We start from the raw sequence: 24,350 nt of genomic DNA on the forward strand, positions 1-24,350 counted from the left end.
ATGGGAAGGAGTAGGCTCACCCCCCCCCTCCAATAACTGGTTGAGCCGGTCGGTTACGCCACGGCCACCTACTAGTTGGCGATCGAATACTTTTTGGACAGACCTCGTATCCACAAATATATTGTTTATAAAGTGGGTTTAGTTTATCAGTTTTATTTGAGAGCCAGTTAATGTTTTGGTGGAAGATTTTAATTTCATTACTGTTGGTTTTACAATACTGTAAAGGCTCTTGTTGCATGATTCTTTCTTGTGACCAGTGTTCCAGACTGCACTCAGAGTGCATGTTTCTGTTTGTATCTCCCATTGTGCGAGTCTGTGATGGCTGAAAAATTATGTTGTGTGGTAGTTTGGCTCTTTTGTGCAAGGTTCAGATTCTGGGTCAAAAGTTTTAGTGATGTCTTGAGTAGGTTACTCTTCCAGATGGGAGTTAGTATGAAAGGTTTCCAGTTGAAGGAAACGTTTGTGCTTGCTGTATCCATTTGCTAATTGTCTTGAGGTGAAAACTAGACAGTGAGCTTAAGAACTATTTTATATTTGTTCCATTTTGCTATTGGTGCATACCACTGCTATATTTTCAGCTTGCTTGCCCAGGAACCCATGGACAGTAAATGTGATGTAGTCTAGTTTGCTAAGTTCTAGCTTCTCTGACTGTTTGAAAACAGATGGGTATATGAGTCTTTGTTCATTTTTGCTGTAGAATTTTTAGAGGAGGGCTGTGGTGGTTTTATTACACCTGTATGATGCACTTTTAGTTTGGATATAGTTGCTATCTCAGGTATTTGGTAAAACGTTATCTCAAGTTTGTCTGCTCAGTTCATATATGGAATTTGGTTTAAGTCGTCAATAAACACCAGCTCTTGTACTCTAGAGAGCACTGCCACAAACAGTATTTCTCCAGCATGCATCCATAGTACTTATAGCAGATGTGTAGTGAACAGTTTGGTAGTCAATAGCTGAGTCTCAAGTTGGAAACAGTGAGAGGTCACCATCTGTATAGTTATTAAAAATAAGTTGTTTTTCCACATACTGGCACTCCTTGAATAAAGTTTAGCTTCAATGTGTGTAACGCTGTTGTAGAGTCTGAGATCATTTAACATGAATGTTTGTTTGGACACTAAGACATTTATATTTATGTAAATATTGCCTGTATTAGCAGATTATTTTCCATTGTCATCTCTACTCAGCTCAAAAAGGCGTACACTCAAACCCAAATTGGTGAGGGGTCTTGATTTCTGTCTTTGTGAGGAGGACTCTGGCTTCTAAATTGATTATGGCATATTTTTCCTAGTTTTTGTTTGAAAATCATTAATAATTGAAGTGGGGTCCTCTTTGATGAGGTGGCTTATGTCATACTCTGTAAATATTGCTCAATTCCTGCAAAATATGGGATTCTTTGGTTCGCCATAGTTCCTTCTAAGTTCCTGCATTGCTGATTTGGCCTTTTACCTATGGAAATTGTATGCAGAATGCAGACCTGCACTATGATCTCAAGGTTCCTATTACATAGAGAACCACAGTATCTGAACAGGAGGCTCTTGTACCAGGGGAAGGTCTGCCATGTTGTGCATTCGCTCCACTTTTTTAAAGTGAAGTTAGAGTTGGGGAAAAGTAGCTCTTACTTTTGCTCTTAAATTGTTTTACGGTCTCCCCGACCACCTTAATTCTTTAGTTCATTTATTCGTGTTTATTGACCTAATTTATTCTGAAAAGCAGTCTGTAAACTTATTTTTTTTAATTATAGGCCTATATAATATAAATAAAAATAGAGTGGCGACAGTGCCGGAATCCTTTAATGTCTTAAAATCATAAGGCAGTCAACACCCAAAAATGGAGAGATATTTTTCTCCAGTCAGTTGTCATGATGTAAACTTGAGTGCTTCAGTTTTTACTATATGAGTCATGTAAATTAGTGTAGTATTTGGAATGATGAAAAGTTAAGTCACAAGTGTACATTTATGTAATAATTTATTCAGTTGTGTGATATCATGATTGAAAATATAAGCACTCACAAGTTTCATATATAAGAAGAGTGACACATCTTTCTTTACACATGTTTTTGAGATTATGATTTTATTTATATAAATGGTATTAGGCATTTTTTTACTTTTTACATCCACATCCCTCCATGATATCAAATTCAAAATTAAATACATTAATTATTAAAAAAAATAAACATTTATGAATCACTATAGAACAGATTGTAAAAACTTTGTGTAAACCCTCCAACTGCCCTTAGTATTTTCCTTACACGCCAAGCTGTTTTTCCTAGTTTTGCAAATTATTTTTCTAAAATCTCTAAAAATTGTTTTATACTGCTAACCCATTTATTTAGTATTATATTTTTGGTATAATTTTGTTCATAATGAACAGCATAATACAATGAAAATAAGTAGCTATGGTAAATATTTTTATTTTAATGTTTTACGGTGAGTGCGGAAATGATTTTTTTTATTTGTATGTAAAAGAGGCGTGCGCCTGAAAAATACAGTTTATTATATAAATTTTAAATTAAAATGAGCCTAAGGGTCACAAATTTAGTCTAATTTCAGAAAATGTATAGGTTTGTATGAGTTTTTGGGTAAATAAATTAGTTTTAGCGCAAAAACTAAGAGTAGTACAATAAGCGTGGTTTTCGTAATCAAAAACACATAAATTTTATAAAATGTAATAAACTGTAAAACTAACTATATTTGGTATAATTTTATTTGCAATAAACTAGAGAACACTATATTAATAAATAATTTGAGAAAACATAAGGGTTTTTTATTTGTTATTATTAGTAGAAATCAAAATTATTATGTTTATCAAAAATGGGATACTTACCTGGTAAAAACTGTTATTGTAATAATGTTTTTGGGTTTTGTAAAAGTTTATAATAACCAAGAGGTTCAGTTAAAAAAATGTATATATATATATATATATAAAAGAAAATAAGAGAATACTATATATATATATATATATATATATAGTATTTTGTTATAATTTTCTAACAAAGACAAAAATAGCAATGTCATTCTAAAATTACTCTGTCATACAATAATTTTAAAAAAACCAGTGCTGTGTTCAGCAACTCTTAACCTTTCAGTGGTATAAGTCACATCGTTACTCAATTGTTTACGTACTATAAAATTTGAGATTAAGCGGGTGGTCCCAATCAAGGAATATCTGTTGATTATCGTTTAAGGGACAAAAATAAACAACAGATATCCATTAAGTGGCTGTCAGAGGGTTAATAAAGTTTTAATGTATGAACCATAGTTTGTAATCAAAAAAATTTAATATTAAAATTTGATTACAATGTTTTTATAATATCAAAATTGACAATTATTACTTCAATCTGTAATTATTGAACTTGTTCTAGTACATAACTTAATACTAGTTAATCTTATAATACTTCAGAATATAAAAGAAAGGTATTTTTGAATGTAGGGAGATCAACGTGACTCGACTGTGCTTATAAAGAATTATTAAATTATGCAAAATCCAACATTATGGATTGTAATGGAAACAGGAAAAAATAAACTGACTATAACTAAATAATTATTTTTAACTCTCTTTATATACATGTAACTGAAATCTGTTCAAATTGATTACCAACCAGAAATAACATAAATAAGATAATATTATCTAAAGATTTATTTAATAGGTCATTAAATAACCTATTAACCTTTATGTATGTGTGATCCAGATCTTTGTGAACCAGATCTATGTGTGACAATATAATACTAGGCTGACATCTAGTACTCCAAGACGTAATTCTCATGGTATAAATGGTTTATTACTACTGTTTATCTAGACTACAGCATAGTCAGGCAGCGAACCTGTAGTCTTCTACACAATATTAACAGAAAGAATCTCAATAAACTGGTTACAACCAATTTATAGCCAGTTATAACTAGTAAATCAGAACTATTAAATCTATCCCCACACAGTGTATACATAATAAACTAAAAATTGAATCAATATGTTTATGTCAGTTTTGCATCGTATTATATCAGGAATATTTTCTTAAAAAACATAAAACTGAAAGACCGAACATTAACCTCAGACGGTTGTTTGCTATACAGTATTCCAGGGTGATCTCTGGTCATTGTTTTGATCGAGACACTGTTTCTTTTATTTGCTACTAGATCAGAGTGCAATGCACCCAATGGCAATAAATTAAAACTACTGACACTATGGTAGCGACTTAATAGGTCGGCAAAATTGTCAACAAAAATGTTACTGTTCCAATTGGGTCAGTATGGCACCTAATGCATTACGAGTAAGAGCATCAATAATTATGGAGAAAGAGATCATCAGATACACTCTGTATAAGGAACAAAATAAAATGAATACACAATCATGATACAAGTAAATAACTGAAAAACCATCCTTTAATAATTTTACTTATGTTAAAAACACGTTTCACCTCTTATATATACACAGTTTCTACTACTGTACAAATTGGAAAACAATACAATCAACACTTATACAAGTCCTGAGTTCATTTGAATGAACATTTTCATGGGAAAAACAACAAAAACAAAATCATCCTCACAGGAAAACATTCTTCCAGACATTCCCCAAAAGCGTAGAATAAGGACGAGAACTCAAGGTCTACACAAGTTTTTTAGCTTCAAAGAAGCTCTTGAGATGTCTCATCTGCCACACTCCCATGACCAGCAGGATACACAGCTGCGCCAGAGACCACCAGAACACACGCTGGTTTGTGCTCTCACTCGTCTGACGGAACCGTTCTTCTCGATACTGCACATACAACACAGCTTGTTACGTTGGTTTTAAATCTAAACAACTAATTTACTATTTTGTGAGAAATTCTTTATACAGGGTTTCATGTTGAAATTTTTCCACGTCACATTCGTCTTAAGTCATTAAAATAGTATAGTATATTTTGAGAAATAGTTGGTGGTGGTTCCAAAGTCACCTTTAAGCCGGTGGTCCCCAGGTTAAGTGTTAGAGAGGGCTTCTTAGCCCTAATTTCATCTGGTAAAATTAGAAATCTTTACTTTACCTGTTTTTTACAATAACACTCGAAATTTCTCGTTGTACTTTTAAATTTTTATTAAATTAAAAAGAACTAATTCTGTAAGACCTAAGCATGTTCTAATCTAAACCAGTTTAAAACTACGTTATATAAAGGTTAGATTTTTAGTTAAAAAATTATGAAAACTAAAGTATTCAAATTATAAATATAATTCTAATAAGAATAAATACATTACATGAATCCAAGACATTCACCATCACAGCAAAACACTCATTAGTGAAATATGTTGTGACTTCTTTTTTGATTTTCCAATACTACAAAAACTTCCAGGTTAAACCCAAGTTGCAAATAATGTTGTACGATGCACTCTACTGACCCCGCTTGCTATCAAATTTTTGTCATATTCTGTCAAGCGTTTATAAGTTGGGCACCTGGTGCATTGTTCAAGACAACAATAGAGTTTAAATGGTAGGAAATGTATCTTTTTTATACACAAGATGAATGAGAATGATTAGTGAGCCTCAGCCCATGAACACAACCACTGCTTATTATGCATGAGCAAGGGTATTTAAATAATGATACAGACCAGCAAACTAACCAACAATCACTATTGATTATTTTACTTTTTTAATAAGACAGCCCTGAGACACTGATCAAATTAATAAATCTTGGACTTCACTCCTAGAGAACACTCACCCTCTGGTAGTTTTGTTCCTTAGTTATCTGATCAACTTGATCTAGCAGCTGGCGAACTCTCAACTGCAGTTCTGTCAGTTTGTCTTTCTGTGCCACGGTGGCGTAATCGATGGCATGTTCACCCACTTGGATGTCCAGATGCACTCTCTGTTAAAAAAAACTCTTATAATTTCTAATACATATAACAGTTGAACAATAAAAACTTATTTAACATCCAGAATTGATATTAAATTTATCAATACAATTTGTATAAAGAAATATGATAATATCACATACCAACTGAGTTCCACCGATCCATTTTGTGCTGTTTGAGTATAAACACAGCCCGTGTTCGCCCGGGGTATGGGAAGTGAAAGAGATTCTTCCCTCATAACTGTAAACCTAAAAATAACCATTGTTAAATTACAGGGTCAATTTTAACTTTGCAATTATACATTTGTAATCCTCAATATTTAAAAGCACTTCAAACATATTTCTTACAGTCTCAACTATTTTTCCTAAAGATTTTTAAGCAAATATTTTGTGTTGGAATTGACAATAACAACAAAATAATTTACGAACGAATGGTTTGAAAAATACACATGATGTGTTATAATTAATCTGCTCAGTGATTAGAAATTTTGTGAATAATGAATTATAGTGGTTTGTATTTTATAGCAAAAATCTTGTATGTTACTATTAGCCATCAAATAAATTAGGAACTTTATTTGATAAAGGGTAACCAAAATTATATGCAGTAATATTCAAATTATCTTACAATGATAAAATACTAAAACTATCCTCGTTTTAGAATCTTATTATTTTCAGTAACATTCAGTACAGCCAATAAGAAAGCATCTTATGAGCCTGTATCAACAAATTTGAAATCGAATTATTGTTAAGCATTGTAACAACTTAAAACTTGTATACACATAAAATGTTTTGCATTCGTTGGTAAACACAAGTAACTATCGTTAGTTAGCTCCTAAGCAGATCAGTATATATTATATACACAGAAGTGCCACATACTGAAATGTGGAAATCGACACATGCCATTCCAGCGGTTACACATTACTGTCATTACATGTTGTACTAGAAGCACTAGGATACAACATTCATGCTGATTCTTAAGCGGTGCAGTGCACAATATTATCAGTGGTGGTACAACAGACAAGTGTAAGTTATGGTTTGAACACGTTATATTAATAAACTCAGTTGAGACTTATATAGTATTGTAACAACTGTTATAATGCCACTAATCCAACATGAAGTTTAATAATTTACTAGCTAACCATGATACCTAAAACGATCTAAGAGTACTGTTAACAATTGATTAAAATAGTATACTTTCATTTCTAGAAAGAATTATTAGGCAGTGGCAAGCCATATATTGCACAATAATTATTACAAAGTTTCAAGTTTAAGTTATAGTTCAATAAGTCTATCAATCTTGGGGACCAGGAGGAATCGGTGTTTATTATGTAAATTTCATATTTCACGTACATAATATTGTGATAACAGTACAATAAGACATTGCATGCATAACTTTATACAGAAGAGCATCAACAGTCCGGATTTTCGAAATGTCTGGATTTTTTAAATGAAGCAAAAAAAAGGTAATAATAATAAGGGGCTAATGAAAAGTTATGTGCAATCGAGCATAAATCTCATTGTTGATTATAGAAGTGGAGTGGATAAATAAAACTATTCATTACTGTATAAGCTTTCAATGTTTAACGTCTCATTTCGTATAAAGTACATCTAGGCTATATAAAAATAAAATATTGTACCTAATGTAAAACTGTGATTGATAAATAACTTTAATTACGAAATAGTTGAAGTTAAAAATAACCTGTTATGGATTTCTAAATCACTGTATTGGTTCATTTTTTGCAGACATGTTCTTTATTTGGTTAAGGAGAACAAGCTGAGTTAGTGTGCTTTCAGTCTGGTTTTTAAACTACACCATCAAAGTCTCTGCTGCCATAAAAATTCAGTTTCAGTGTGTGTCAGAATCAGAATCTTTATTGTCATTGACCACAATACAGTGTAATACACATTGTCACGAATCTTAAAAGTATAGCCTACTTTTATATACAATGTAGCACAGCAGTCTTCTTCAAACTCTTCAACAGAAAGCTTTACTTTTTAATTAACCTCTATTTTATTTGTAAAAATATTTAATGACCCTGTAAGATATTGGGAGTAAAGTAAATAGTATAATACCTTATTATATACATAAAGCTATTTTTGGTTTTTCCCAATCTTTAATATTTACATTCTATGTCACTTTTCTTTTTTCTGTCATAACTATGAATATCAGATCTTAAACTAATTTAACTAAAATTACTTTTGACATATAACACAAAATGTAAGTAAAATACTTAACCCTCCATCTGTAAGACAACTAGTAACTAGTCACTAAAAAATGTTTCTCCAATATGTATAACACAATATGAATAAAACCTTTTAACACTTTTTTTCACTTTTATTTTTCTTACAATGTACATTTCGAAATCTGGAATTTCGTCTTCAGGTAATGACTTAAATAGGATAAATATCATATAAAATTAAACTGGATAACACGTTGACTGCCACCAAGGAATATATTTTTGCTGTATCTGTAGGCCAAGGACTAATTTTGTGAACTTCCTCTGTGCGCCATGAGGACCACCGGTGGCTCTCAACAGGTGTACTGAACTACGCCGTGAGGACCACCGGTGGCTCTCAGGTTATACATTTTTTAAACTTTTTTCACAGTATCTGTAAACACATTCCAGCAATTATACAGGGTGTATATTATGTCTGGAAACACCCAAATATATCCTTTAATAATTTAAATATAAATTTGAAACCTCTTACAATCGTGATAGAGATTGGGCATCTACTTTTTGGAACAATGTTTTGTTATGTCACACCAACGGGGGACGTCCTGCCGAGGGTATCGTGAATATTCTTAATGGAAGCCTATACCTTGTGATACATAATTTTAAAGGTAATAGCTTACTGAATTGAATGCCACAAACCGCATCTCAAGGGAATTATTCTATCAGAAAATAGAGCATTTTTAGTATTGAAAATTTACTGATGTTCAACAATGTAATTTTAACATGGTTCTTGCCACAAAATGTGTTACACTAATTTTTTAGAATTTTTTTAAATGTTCAATTAAATAAAACAAAAATTTCATTTTAAGCTGGTTCTATTAGCACAAATTTGCCAGTTTTTATTACAGTACAATTATGGAAATACTTATGTTATTGATTTCTTATTACAAATAAAAAATAATGTATGCTGTTAGAAAAGTCTTACAACAAACGTTTTACCTGCATTTGGTGTCAAAGCAATTGTTCGAACTGTGTTCCTTCTACGGTTTGACAATGAGCCAATCTTGTGTAAAATGATTCGACAGAGTTGCCTAACATTTCTTCAGTTATCAAAGCAATCTCCTCTATAATCCTGTTTCTTAGGTCTTCCAAATTATGAGGCTTTCTTCTATAAACATTGGATTTTAAATGACCCCATAGGAAATAATCGATTGGTGACAAATCCGGAGATCTTGGAGGCCATTCGATTTCTCCTCTTCGGCCAATCCATTTATGAGGAAACCTTAAATCCAAATACTCTCTTACCTGTCTCCCATAATGGGGTGGAGCACCATCCTGCTGAAACCATACATTATCAAAGTATTCTCCTGATGCAATTTGAATAGCTGGGATTATTTCATTTTGGAGCATATTGTAGTAAAGTTCGGCATTTAAATTTCCATTGATGAAAAAGGGTCCAACAATTTTGTTACCTAAAATTCCACACCATACGTTCAGTTTTTGTGGTTGCTAATTTGTATTTATTAATTTTCAAAATCTTACTCACAGACATAGGGTGCATATCATGTTGCTGTGCAGCTTTTCTGAGCGATGTATGTGGGTCTTCAATAAATGTTTGCAAAACATCTAGTGCATGTTCTTCATCTGTTGCAGATTGTATCCTACCCGACTTTGGCCGATTACGTACACTCCCTGTCATTTCAAAACGCTCAATAGTTTTTGATATTGTTGAAACACTTATGGGATTCCTTTCTGGGAAAGTGTCATTAAACAAATTACAAACTTCCCGATAAGATCTTTGACGATCGCCATATCCTCGCATCATCAACAGAGTAATTCGTTCTCTTTCAGACAATTCCATTAAAATGCCAAATAAAAACTGAACTACTGTAATTAGATAACTTGTTGACAGCAATGCTTCAGAGACACTGATTAACTCGACAGGAATGATATGACCTTTGTCCATTTGTAATTCCCAAGCTTAGACCTGTCTAGTGAAAGCTCCATGCTCAACAAACTGAAACCTGTAGACCAGATGATTAATAACACAATAATGTTTCTCATAGGCTAGTGACCTTTGTCTCTTTAAACCTTCCTGCTGACTGGAAAACACCAAGTACAGATTCATAAGTAATCAGAGAAAGTGACTCATAAGTTTTATTCATTGTAATAAAAACTGGTAAATTTGTACTAATGAAACCAGCTTAAAAATAAATTGTTTAATTTATTTCAATTGAACATTTAAAAAATGCTAAAAAATTAGTGTAACACATTTTGTGGCAAGAACCATGTTAAAATTACATTGTTGAACATCAGTAAATTTTCAATACTAAAAATGCTCTATTTTCTGATAGAATAATTCCTTTGAGATGCGGTTTGTGGCATTCAATTCAGTAAGCTATTACCTTTAAAATTATGTATCACAAGGTATAGGCTTCCATTAAGAATATTCACGATACCCTCGGCAGGACGTCCCCCGTTGGTGTGACATAACAAAACATTGTTCCAAAAAGTAGATGCCCAATCTCTATCACGATTGTAAGAGGTTTCAAATTTATATTTAAATTATTAAAGGATATATTTGGGTGTTTCCAGACATAATATACACCCTGTATTTATACTAACTGATAGCTTATTAAATGAAGATAAAAAAGGTCATATGTTTATTGGATACTGCTTTTACAACTCAAAATAAATAGGCTGAAAAATTGGGTTTGTTTATTGTGGTTTACACTATAGGAATAGACTAAGTAAAACCCAGTTGTACAAGAACTTGTTTTATAACATGAGTAAAAGTTAAAAATTATAAAACCTCTATAGCCTTGAAAAATTAGATTATAACTAAAATAATTTAATGTAATAAGTACATCATGTTTGTATTCAGAACTTTAGATTACACACTAATATTACATGAATGGGCTTTTATGGGTTGCATTGAAACAGTTCAAACAAATAAATACATTGCACATGACACATTTTGTGGTTACTCTCTTGCACTGTTTCTGGGCATGTTCACGACCATAAGACTTTGAGAGAGTTTTGTAGCAGTTGCCGCATCTCCGACGTACTGAGCGTTTAGGACTCTGGATTTCGATAAGCTTATGTTTGGGAGTTCTTGCAGCTTGAGGTTCATCTTCCTCTCCCTCTTTGGTTTCAATAAGAGAATCTGCGATTTCCTGTCTGAACTGGGTGATTTGCATTTTCTTTTCATTCACAATGTTGTACAGAAGAAGTGAGTTCACCACTGCTGTGTTTAGAAGTAGTTCAAACAGTACTTTCTTATACCATTTTACGCAGCGTCGCAGAGGTCTAGAATATAAAGCCATTTGATCAGACAAATCTATGAAAGATTTGGCCTTGTTGTAGTCAACCACACATCTTGATTTTATTTTGATTCCTTGCCTTTGAGGAATCTCAATACATTCATCAGTATGCTGTGTCGTTATCATCATTAATTCTCTCTTATCTTTCCATTTTATCACGATGACATTGCTATTGCTTTGTTTCCCCACAACATCACCCTTGTTTAGCTTTGCATTTGCAATGCATGCTGGGATTCCTCTTCTGTTTTTACGAAGTGTTCCAACTAAATGAGTGGAACGCTCTTTCAAGGTATGGGCTAGAGCTATGCTGCTGTACCAATTGTCAACATACAGTGTTCGACCAGCATCAAGTAACGGGGAAATCAACTGCATCACAATGGCCTGAGCAAGACCAACTCTCCTTCCTTCGGATTTACCTGTGTACACCTTAAAATTCCAGGTGTAACCCTTTTCAGTGCATAGTTTAAAGATCTTAATGCAATAGCGGCTGGCCTTGTTAGGGATGTATTGTCTAAATCCCACCCTGCCACGAAAGGGAATCAAACTCTCGTCAATACAGAGTTGCTGCTGAGGAGTCAGAGCAGATTTAAATTTTTCATTCAGGGAGTCAAGTATGTTTTGTATTTTGTATAGTTTGTTTGTTTCATCTGCATTTGTATTATCGCTGAAATGAAGCATTCTAAGTAACAGTTCAAATCTGTTTCTAGGCATTACTTTGCACATTTCATTTTTGTATATGTTTTTTGTGCTCCAATACAAATTTAAACTTGGCATTTGAACTAACCCCATCCATATTATGAGACCAAAAAATTGCTTAATTTCCTTTTCGTCTGTTGGAAGCCAGGATTTGAGCCGAGACTTATCAGAAGGTACACCAGATTCAATTGTCTGCTGTGCATATAGGTTTGTTTGCAGTGCAATTTCTGTAAAAAAAGAGTTGTCAACAAAGACTTGGTTGTAGACTTCAAATGGGGAAGCACCCTCAATTTTGTCCCTTATTTCTTGTGAGATAAGAGGTAATGCATTGAACTCGAATGATGATAAGTTGTTTTGGTTAGTATTTCCCCAGGTCAAGGCTAAGTAATTTGGTTCAATGTTTTGGTTTACCTGTTGGATTCCATTGTCAGGCTGTGGGTGTGGGTTGGGCTGCTGCTGAATAAGTTGGTTGTGGACGAGCTGCCTTTGGTCCAAGGTATTCATATCGTTATCACTGTCTTCACTACTATCCTCTGAAGGAAGATATTCAGGGTCCATATCTGAATCATGACCTCCAAACCATTCACTTGATTCACTACCATTGTCGTCAAATTCACTATTATCCTCCTCTTCAACACCCACTGGCTCTGTACCTGTACTCGCAGGTTCCTCTAATATTCTGTTCACAAAATCCCCTAAATCCTCGTCATCATGTCTCAATCGACCCGCACTCATTTTTGTAACAGCACTAAAACTCAAGATTATGATCTAGACAAAACGAATAGAACACGAATTAGCTGGAAACTAGATATAGAGACTTGGCTGTGCCATGAGAGCCACCGGTGGTCCACACAATAAAACAAAACAACAGGGTGACGAGAATTGGTGGGAAATTACATAACCAAACTAAAACAGCTGGTTAAGTTAAAAAAAACCACTCAGATGGAAGCAGAAAAAGATTTGCCCAGGCCATGAGAGCCACAGGTGGTCCTCAGCTACAACTTTTAATACAATTGGCCTAGGACCGAATCTTGTTGATTATAATACTCAGGAGACCGTATTTGATCACATGGGATGTATAACCAATGATAGTTCAGTTATGACGTTCCTGGCCCAAATGCCATTGGCCTCAGATGTAAAACCAGTGAGAGCCACCGGTGGCTCTCATGGCGTCACGTATAGAACATAGTGAGAGCCACCGGTGGTCCTCATGGCAGTCAACGTGATAATTAATACCTCGAAAGGGGGGTGGGTGTGTTTATCAATTTATAAAGAGAAGTTTCCCTTTTTTATTTTTCTCCTCACGAAACTTTCTAGCACTAGAGATAAATTCATTTATAAACCAATTAAGAAAAATGATTGAAGTCATTAATGCATTCTTTTGAGATTTTGCAGGAATAGTTTGCAAATTTTTAAAGCAATGAGGTTTTATGCTTTTACCAATCACTAATAATTTTAACTTCTGCTCCTTACTGTAAATCGCACACACTATAGTTTTAATTCTCTCCTTACAAACTTTAAAACTGCAAGCAGATTGTTCATGTCTTGACACCAGGGACTTGGAAGGGCTCAACAGTTTATTGCAGTTTCATCGGCATTGTACATGTCAACCTCGATGTACCCTTTTTCTAGAGCTTTAAGAAACTTCTCTTTAAATACACATCCATATCTGATGAAAGTTTTCTCCTCTAATGTCTAATTTTTTAATTCCATGCCTATGCGTAAAGGTTTTAAGCCAGCCAGAATTGGCTTTGAAAACTTTTGGTCCATTAAGAATTTTAATTATAAGGCTTTTTTATATATCAAAAGACCTGATATTGGCTCTCTTAAGCTTCTTCTTTGAGTTAACTGCCTCTTCTAAAGCTTTGTTGTTGCTGAATATGCAATTTTTCTTTTAAGACTCCTGTCTTCACATTGTTCCACTTGGGATCTTTTTGCTTTAATATCATTTGTTGAAGTGCCAACCCAAAATACTTCGCTAGCGATACGCCAATGTCACCATTTTTTCAACCTATCTAAAATTTTCATTTTATTTTCTATGTTTAAAAAGTAGGCTTTTCAAACTTGTATTTTGTTATAATAAAGAACAACAAAATAAAACCTGGTGCACACAAACGGCAAACAAAAAATAATGTAAACACAAAAGGTGAATAAAACTAATTTAGTGCACACGCAGAAAACAACGCTTAACGCCAGCAGTATGGCGTCACTGATACCTACGCCACAGTGTCATGTGAATCCCCACAACACGCCCCTGGCACACGCTCTGGGACAGTGGGTTTTAGCTATTTTATACAAGTACTGTACATGTAGGTTACACAAAATTTTTTGCCAGATCTGAATCTGGACAGTCCGGATTTTTGATGCTCTACTGAAGTAACAATTATTAATTACTGAAGTTAGTTAAGATATTCGATGCGGCCAGCTCCAATCGGGATTAGCGGAAGTGCGCGCATGGTTCAGATGGCCTCAATCTGGCTTTGACACAGAATGTTTCAAAATTTTCCATATCCATTTGTCATTTGTTTTTTACTGCAGCAAATGGGTTAAAGAGATTTTTAACAAATAAATTAAATTATGACCATTTTTTAGGTTATATAAGTACTTTTACTCAGTTGCATACTTATACTACACAGCCAATTGTGTCATTCAGAGTACACTCAAAAGAAATCCATAACATGTTTTTGCATAAGGTAGTACTGAAAGGCCTGATGTCATAGTCTATGTATATAAGAATCAATATTTAATTAACACACTAACATGTCTACTGCAGTAGACGTGTAACTACATCAGACTTAGGATTGCTACTCAAGATCACTCAGAATAGACCTGCAGTAAAAGATGTTAAGAATAGATTAATCAGAATCAAGAAGTTTTTATTGTCTTTAAACACAAACTGTGTAATTGACCAAGTCATAGGCTTATAATTATTTTGTTCATATTTACTAACAATTACAATTATATATTGTTTAAATCAATAAATTTAATTACTACTTGCTCACCCTGGAAAGCAAAACTTTGCCATCAGGATCTTTCACTTCAACATGCATTCCAATTCCTGGACTTGAAGGCATGAAACCACCACTCCGAGGGTCGTACAGTTCCACTTTATAGTTTACTGAAAAATTACAGATACAGAAATTATATACTAGTTACCAATACAACGTAAAAAGGGTTCCATAATTACATGCAAAACTAATCTCAACTCTCATCAGATTATTTAACTAATTACAATTAAATCACCCATTTAATAAACCCTGTTGTAGTATCTGCGAGATTGTGAGTAAGAACAATCAAGTGAAAAGTAGCGTAATTAATAAAATTATCCAACAGTTGATAAATTAGAATGTATTTCAAACTGGATACAAACTTCAAATTCCCTGTGAGTAAGAATGACCGGTCACTGTTTTTCAATAGAGTAAAAAAAAGTAGTAGTCTTACATGCTGTTCACCTTAACAAAAACTATGAGGATTGTTATGAACTCAAAGTTAAAAAGTAAAGAAAAGTTTGTATTAATAGGTCATGAAACCATTAAAATTTATACGCTAAATTATCATACTCCACTTGACTTCTACTTATGTAGGAAATATATACAAAAAAACATAGTACCACATTTTTGTTTAAAAATCAACGATCAATGATTTAAATTTCTATCTTAAATAAATGCAAATTATAAACTTAGCATTTCAAGTAGTTTTCAATTGCATACAATTAAATTGGTATGAGTATACTACGTCGTCAGATGTTTTACAGTGTGCCATACCAGAAATAATAAATGAATAAACTAATTTAGTTAGTAAAAATAACAACCTAATTGAGTGTTTTTTTTTACACAGTTTGGAGATTTAATTTATAGCTATTGAATTAATAAATACAATGTTTCATGTAGTACAACACACTATATACATAAACATACAATATCATAATAAGTTACATTAGGTGATAAATGTATATTTTAATTGTAAAAAATTTTTATAACTACTGAAAACTTAGCAGATTTATTGTTCATCCTTTTTAAGGTTTACAGGTTCTCCCAGTAGCAGTTGAAACTGAAACAGTAATATGTTTTAGATCGTCATGTATGAGAACCTATAAAATATTAGCCCTTGATGGAAATATGAGAGATTGCGAAGATTCGTATGGTTGTAAAAGACGTGTTGACACTTCATTTCTGTTTTCAATATATATATCAATGTCTTTCTATAGTTCCGACAATAGTTAGAATTTGTTTTAGAATGTATTTATTCTAAAATATTTTTCCTCAACGTACAGGCAAATAATTACAATAAGGTAAATCTGATTTATATTATTTTGATTTTCAGTCTATTTAACTTTTCTACAATTTTAAAATATTATACTCTTACACTTCTAAACACTGAAATAAAACAATATGAATAAACTGATATATATATATATATATATATATATATATATATATATATATATATATATATATATATATATATATATATATATATATATATATCAGTATAAATAAATAAATATATATATAATTTTGAGTTGTTACTGTTTATCTTCATATTTTAAACGATAAAAAACAAAATAACAGGATTCCTCTTTCATAGATTCAAATTAGAAAAGTTCTGACTAACATTACAAAAATAGATTGTACTAGATTAAAACATGACGAAAAGTGTGTCATGTGGTGACTTTATTAAACAAATATCAGTAGTTATAAAAATTATAAACATGATTTTAATTGTAATAATGTATGTAATGGAACAATAAAAATAATAAAACGTCAACATGATTCAAGTTTTTAACTTTTTGTTTTAAGTTTGTTATTGACGATGGAAGGTTTGAAAAGATAACAAGATTTCAGACATTTGCCATCGTTAAAGGTTATAAAAGGTATAACACTGGAAATATACTGGATGTATAAGTGTTATGCTTTTTATAACATGCAACGATAGGAAATGTCCGAAATCCTGAAATCCTTTAAAGTTTTTAATGTTGAAAAACAGACTTCTTCCTTAAAACTCGTGGCAAGGGTAGACTTAAATAAGTGGCCTACACTCTTTATTTGGTTGTTTTTATCAATAGTTTCTATCAAATTATTAATTCGATATTACAAAATTTAACTTAACACATGACTTCAATGTAGGCCTATTGATGAATTATAATATTGTCTAAAGTAAACAATAAACAAGTAATATCTATTTTTTGGAGATCTAAAAAATGGTAATGAGTGTGAGATAGAGTATGAGTGAGAGAAGTTTTGGCAAGCGGTCATAGAAGTTGAGGAATGAAATACCGGTAGACTGTCTAGCTGACTATCTTTGTAATTGTTTGTACCACAGAGAAGTGCACCTGTCAGGAAGTCATTTCCTTCATTTCACAAAAGCGGTTGCTCACAGTTAGGCTTATCTGGGCAAGCTGTAAGTATCTCTAAGATGTGGTCAAGCTTAAAGTTGGTTTTGTTATTTTTAATGCTACTGTTAAGTTATTTTTTGTTGTTGTACTGTGTTATTCATATTTTTAATGTATAATAATTCTTGTTGTACGATGAATTGTTTGATAATGACAATTGAATAACAAGTATATGTCGCTTAGGCTATTAAAGTCTCGCCCATGGCAACAATTTAATGACAGTTTACATAGTCAGGAATATTTTAAATGGGGTTTTAAAGTTTTTAAGTAGTTTTCCCTTAACCCAATATTTACTTTACTAAAATTATTTCATTCATGCTGGTTTTGGCTATAGTATAATAAGCGGCCACCAACACAATTGGATTATGATTATCAATTTTAAATATCGACACTATCTAATATGACATTTGACCTACACATATTCATAAATAATCATTGCCAGCTTTCTTTATTTAGACTAGTGATGTCATTATCAGCTGTTGTTATTTTGTCTATGTAGGAGAAGAACAGTTTTATAAACACTGAACAAATGGTTTAAATGGTTACAAGACCTTGCTCCTTTAAATACGAATTGTCCAGTTTGTATTGACGAGTTGAAAACTAGAAATAAAGGTTAATATCACAAGAAAAGTAAGAACAAACATGACGTATCCAAAAATGATCTTGAGAAGCCTTCTTTTGAACATTTTAAATTTGGTAATAAATATAATGAAAACTCGTGTATTATTTTAGTTGAAATAAAAAAACTATGACTTTTAATTATTAATGAATGTACATTTGACGGCTTCAGTACCTGCAGAAATGCCAGTAGTGCCATTTCAGATTGGTTAAAGTAATCGTAAGTACTGCGCTGCTCAAACATAATTTAAATATAGTTTTGTTATTTTATGCAATCTGAAAAAATACATTTGTTTTACATACAAAAGTATAGCTACACCATAAGACGATTTTAAAAGTAGGCCTATCAAACTTAATTCAGTTTGCTCAAAATTAATTCAAAGTAAAATTGTGTTTGGAAATACATTTAAAATTAAAATCATGTGTTCAGTTATTGACTAACGGCGCCAAGAACAGTGACGTACGTGTCTTCTTTGTGTCACAAGCATTCACGTTTATTCTTGAAAATAAATAAGGTAATTAAATGTAAGTGTGTTTTCTTGTAATTATATTAATTATATATCACACATTAATTGTAAATTATATTAACCCTTTGAGTGCCACGCGAAGTGGCGGAGGTCATGCAGCCAGTGCCAGTCATTTGTGACAGGCCATTGCCCTCAGTGCCAAGCACTATTTTTATGTTACTGCAGTATTTTACTAAAAAATTAACAACTTCCTTAAATATTAACATAATGGGACACTTTTTGCTTTATTTTTTAGGGCAAGATACGGGCTACAAATTGGTATATATACATTTTGACCATAAATAAAAAAAAAATATATTTATATATGTGTAAGCAAAAATAAAAAACAAAAAAAAACTCTTTTTTTGTTTAAGATACTAAAAGTATTTATTTATTTTTGTTTTATGAGTTTTATGTGCCAATTCTATGTTCCCAATGTTAGTTGGAATACATGTACCAAGTTTCATAAAAATACATTTATATATAACTGAGTTTTGAATTTTGTTTATATATTGCTGCAAAATGCTGAAAACCTGCCCCAACATTGCACGTTCATATAAAATATATTTTACTAGTTTTAAGAAATTAAATAAAGGTAGATTATACAAATGTTATTTATTTATTATGAACAGACATCAATTAATTACTTTGGGCTTATTTCATTAGGCCTATTATACTAAATCCTTCAGATGAAATAACTGAGTGAGTGTTTTTATCATAAGAATAAATTAATGTATTTTCGCGGTCAGATTCCGTTATATGCTCCCAACGCTTAAACTTTTTTCAATAAACTTAGAACGTTATAAAACGATGTAGATGAGTAACAGAACTAACATTCCATCAATCAACAAGCATTTCCAGGTATTGCGATCGGTATTGTTGTCGCTGTTATCTTATCTTTCTCGAGAATCCCGATTACGGCAGGCCGCGCGGCATCACATGATAATTTAAGTTTAGTTAGTTTACTTAAATTAGTGTTGGGGGCATAATGTTAGTTTTGTTACTCAACTACATTGTGTTATAACGTTCTAAGATCATTGAAAAAAGTTTAAGCGTTGGGGGCATATAACGGAATCTGACCTTTTCCGCTTAAGGGCGATCTGTTCCTTTTACTCATTTCGGCAAACTGTACATTCAATAATGAAATTGAACTGACGTAATAAAAGTAGGAAACTTTTAAAACATTAATCAAAATGTCAACACAGCCACAATAGACAGCTAGCAAATTAAAACAACTGAACGTAAACAAAACGACTGCAGCGTGACAACAGGCGGTTCGCGCCACAGGCTTCTAGATATCAGCCACATAAAAATATTGTATACTATATATACAAACTATCAATACGTGAATTATGTCGTACATTTTTTGGGCTTTAATTTGATACGTTTTACGATATCATACGTCAATATTTAGCAATAGGATGACCAATATTGGAAAGGCCGATCTAGTCGGCCCTTGGCAATTTTCGTCAGTACCATCGGCCCTTGGCACTATGCGGAAACGTTGCTAGGCCGATTAAATCGGCCCTTGGCACTCAAAGGGTTAATATTCCTACTGTATCTTAACATTGAAAACAAGCAAAACCATCTATGAAATATCTATTACGTTATACTTCGTCCAAAATTTTGTTTTTAGTCTTTGACAGTTTGCTTCAGTCGTTCGGATAGTCATGAATATCAATAATCCGAATCATTCGATAATCATTATCCGATTGTGTTGGTGGCCGCTTATTACACTGCAGCCCTGGTTTTTTTATGCTGTGAAAGAACAACAATTTATTCTTGCCTACATATTTTAATGATAATACAAGATACAAATCAGTTTCGTTAGTTAGTGGGACTAAAATCAGATTTAATTAATTTCTCCACAAAGTATAAAATGCGCTACCAGCACTGTTTGTCTGCTAAGCAACTAACTGAATCCATGTTTACCAGTCGCTACACCATCTTTTATCACTTAAATACCACATTTATAACAACCTGATCAGTACAGTATTATATTTTAAGTTGCTTAGATGTACTGGTTCTGAAAGTGTACAGTACAATTTTCACAAACAAGGTATCACATATTGGATTCTGTCAGAATGAGGCTCTAGAACATGTTGACATTTAAATTGTGCTAATTAAATGGACATTTCTAAGCCTAACAGTAAATTCTGATATGCTACTTCCTATTTTTAATATGCCTAGGCCTATTTCTAGAACACAAACTAATAAATTTGTTAATCTTATAACTAAATTCTTTCTAGAACACAAACTTATAAATTTGTTAATCTTATAACTAAATTCTATCATTTTATAATAAGCTAATTGTAACTGAATCTTACTTACAAAGAACTGTAGTTTCATCAGGAATTTCTTCAATGAAACACTTTCTCTCAGTTTCTCCAATGTGAAAATATAATGCATTTGTTGATTTAAAAACTATACAAAATAATAAAACTAAGGACGGGTAACTGATAATTAAACTCATATTCCAATATTTTGCTTTTAAATCAAGAAAACCTAAATATATATCAATCCGGTTTGAGAATAAGACCTAGCAGGACTAACTTTAAGTTGTAATGAAAAGGTTAGCCAGAAGCCAGCCTACGTGAAACATAAACATATATTTTTTTCGTAGTGGGACACGTCACTTACTTAACACTAGTTTTAGAGATACACAGTTACGATCCTCTTTGTATCGAATAGATAAAAGAATATAATTTATGTGATTTAAAAAATTGCTTTGAGATTACATTTCAGTATAATGTAATAAAAACATGATTTAAATAAATTGTAAACTCAAAAGAGGTTCATTCGGGAGTGTTTTTACAAGTTGAAGATTTATAACAATATGTTGCCATTGAGTCCTAAACTGAGATTTACTATCTTTGGTTCAAGCAGATTATTTCATAAAATATTTAATTTTTCGTTTTTGTTTTTTTATGTGCACTTCACATTTTAAGTTAATTGTTATTATTTGATCTATTCTACTACATTATCATATAACCGATAACACCTTTTGTTTAGCTAGGACTGTTAAAATAGTGCATTAATTATCAACTTTGTATAACTTCCATTTAGAACGCTGATATTTTTTAAAACCTAAAGTTCATATACCGGAACCTTAAATAAGGCATAGCCTTTGAGGCCCTAAATGTTCTCATCTAACTGTAAAGTATGTAAAAAGGTGATAATCTTTTAGTTTTATTATATGTTGTATTCTTCAAATTTTAAAGAAATATTTATGTTATATTTTTTATAAATAGACGATTTTGGACATTTAGTCCAGTCATTGTTACAGTAACGTACAATATCCGATTAACACTCTTATCTTTGTATTGTGTTGGAGTGAAAAAAGAAATTCTTTCTTTGTTTCTTCTGTACTTTTCAACTTTGTTTTAAAAGAATCTACTGGATAATCATAGAGGACAAACTAGCATTGTAGCTTCCTGATTTGTTCTTCTTGTGGCCTGAATGACCTAACTGCACTTAGAACTCTATATCGTTCTTTATCCTCGACTACTTTTGGGGTGTAATCAGCACAGGAACAATGAAAGGTTAATTTGTGGCACTGGTTAGGCCAATATTGAAGTACAACAGTATTATCCTGACAACTGGACACCTTACAAAACAGGACTCAGTATCAGAGTTAAAAGAATTCAAAGGTAGTTCTGGCGCGTCATTGGTTACACACTTGACTACGAGTATATACTTTTTCTATTTAAAGATGTACCTAATGAAAAAATCTTCGGAAAAGAAGTGGCTTGCCCTCACCTTGGATTAATGACTCTGTAAGTCCCTCTACCATCTACAAGGAATGAGAACCTGTTTCACTGCCACCAGTTTACTACAGTGAATTGTGAAACCATCTGAAGATTTTATAATCCAGGGTACTACCAACCTTTTCTTTAACAGTCGATTGTCTAGGGCTGGCAGATACGTTTCCACCCATTATCTTTCAAGACAACTTATCTGAAATGAAGATACTTTTATCACTTAATGCCACTACATTTATAACAACCTCTTATACCTTATTATTGTCTCGTAGTAACTTATTAATGATTAAAGAAGATACCCTTGATATCAAAAGGCCTCACAAAATAATAAAAGTATTAAATATTGGTTTTATGTTTTAATGTAAGTAAGTTATCAGTACCAATATAAGCTCCATCTACAACATTTAAACAACAGTTGTTTAAACATTGTTAAATAATAAATAATCAGCTGGGCATTTATTATTAGATGACTTATGCATGAAACCTAAACGCCCACAACATCGGTTTTCAGTAAATGTTTTGGTTGGAATCTTAGCAGACCATTTAGTCGTATTCGTGCTTCCTCCCAGGCTTAATGGCGTGGTGTACTTAAACTTTTTAAGAGACGAGCTACCTAACCTGCTTGATGATGTACCTCTGCATTTGCGCCAAAAACATGTGGTTTATGCATGACGGGGCACCTTGGCACTACTTTCTGGCTGTTCGTGGACACCTAAATGAGAGTATCACAAATCAATGGATAGGCCGAGGTGGACCAGTTTCATGGCCAGCAAGATCATCGGACTTAAATACTTTAGACTTTTACTTTGGGGGACATTTTAAAAACATTAGTTTACTCTTTCTCAATAGATACCATTGAAGAACTCCGATTAAACATTTCTAATGGAATAGAAACCATTAAGCCGACACCTGGAGTTTTGGACGGGTCCGAAACTCGATGAGAAGACGCCTGAACGCTTGCATTTTGAATAACGGAGGTCATTTTGAGCATCATCTTTAATCTTCCGGTGAAACTTAAAGCGATTGTAGATATGTTTATTGTATTTTAAAATACAATTTTGGATTAAAAATATGTTTGTTTTTCACCAGTTGTTTCCAATCAGATACTCATTCGTTATTATAAAACAGCAAAGTTTGCTGTGGATTGTAATACGTGAGTAGTCAATTTCATAACTTTTTTACACATTTAGTTAGCTTTGCTTATTATGGTTGTTTTCAGAATTAAATTCTCTACAGTCTGTATCAAGAAAAACAATTCGTTTATTGGTTATTTAACAATTTTATTTGACATCAAACATTTAAGACGGTATTTTTGTTATTATTTTGTTATTGTTATTTTTTGGCAAAGTTCTTACTTTTTCTCAAAAACCGTTCACACTACAACCTCTAGAGTGGTTTTATTTGATTTTTCAGGTGGTTTTCCTTATAAATCCACCTTATTTGAGTTAAAAAGTAAGAACAAAACATTTCAGAATCATTTAATTTCACCAGATGAACTGAAAATAAAGCAGAATTTTTCGCCAGCCATTACTCACTAATGGAGCGTTTCCGGAGCTACCTTTATATAACATTTTTTTCTTATTTTTAGCTTTACAATTACGTATTAAAATATTTTACCATATTTCAAAGTGTGTGTGTGTGTGTGTGTGTGTGTGTGTGTGTGTGTGTGTGTGTGTGTGTGTGTGTGTGTGTGTGTGTGTGTGTAAAATAAATCTTGTTTTGATCATTCTTCGAGCAGTTATAATAGCTCTCCCCCTCTCTGCCTGTGTGTTCGCGCGCGCGCGCGCGCGCGCGCGTGTGTGTGTGAATAAAACTCAAACCTTTCAACATACTTTCGCGTAATTTGAACAATGTTACTGTTTATGGGGAAAACTAACAAAAATACCATTTAAATTTGAAAAACTCAATGCTGCAAATTAATATAAACCAATGCTATACAAACACAAATTTACGTTACCTACTGAATATATCAATCTGCTGTGACATGTGATGCATGATAAAATGACTAAATCGGAACGTGAAGTTTGGAACCTTTAATGGAATTACCTATACTGGCCACATTGTA

The 24,350-nt window shown here is 32.5% G+C and overlaps 1 protein-coding gene across 1 annotated transcript; it reads right to left on the reverse strand.

The window, feature by feature from the left end:
* Positions 1–4,348: 4,348 nt before the first annotated feature.
* On the reverse strand, positions 4,349–21,127 carry LOC124352787 (transmembrane emp24 domain-containing protein eca). The gene is made up of 5 exons (XM_046802461.1): positions 20,856–21,127; positions 15,011–15,126; positions 5,960–6,064; positions 5,684–5,830; positions 4,349–4,749 (listed from the first exon to the last, which is right to left on the reverse strand). The coding sequence occupies exons 1-5, from the start codon at positions 20,995–20,997 to the stop codon at positions 4,600–4,602; spliced, it is 660 nt and encodes a 219-aa protein (XP_046658417.1). The 5' UTR covers positions 20,998–21,127; the 3' UTR covers positions 4,349–4,599.
* Between the last annotated feature and the right edge of the window lie 3,223 nt (positions 21,128–24,350).

Source organism: Homalodisca vitripennis, chromosome 1, assembly GCF_021130785.1.
Source record: "Homalodisca vitripennis isolate AUS2020 chromosome 1, UT_GWSS_2.1, whole genome shotgun sequence".
Lineage (NCBI taxonomy): Eukaryota > Metazoa > Arthropoda > Insecta > Hemiptera > Cicadellidae > Homalodisca > Homalodisca vitripennis.

What these genes read in the sequence shown, in the direction of transcription:
- LOC124352787 (XM_046802461.1), bottom strand. Translation starts at nt 20,997, where the DNA reads ATGAGTTTAATTATCAGTTACCCGTCCTTAGTTTTATTATTTTGTATA. An exon ending in TGATGAAACTACAGTTCTTT is followed by an intron (nt 15,127 to 20,855) that starts GTAAGTAAGATT and finishes GTAATTTTTCAG; the next exon opens with TAAACTATAAAGTGGAACTG. An exon ending in GGATCGGTGGAACTCAGTTG is followed by an intron (nt 5,831 to 5,959) that starts GTATGTGATATT and finishes TTTTTTTAACAG; the next exon opens with AGAGTGCATCTGGACATCCA.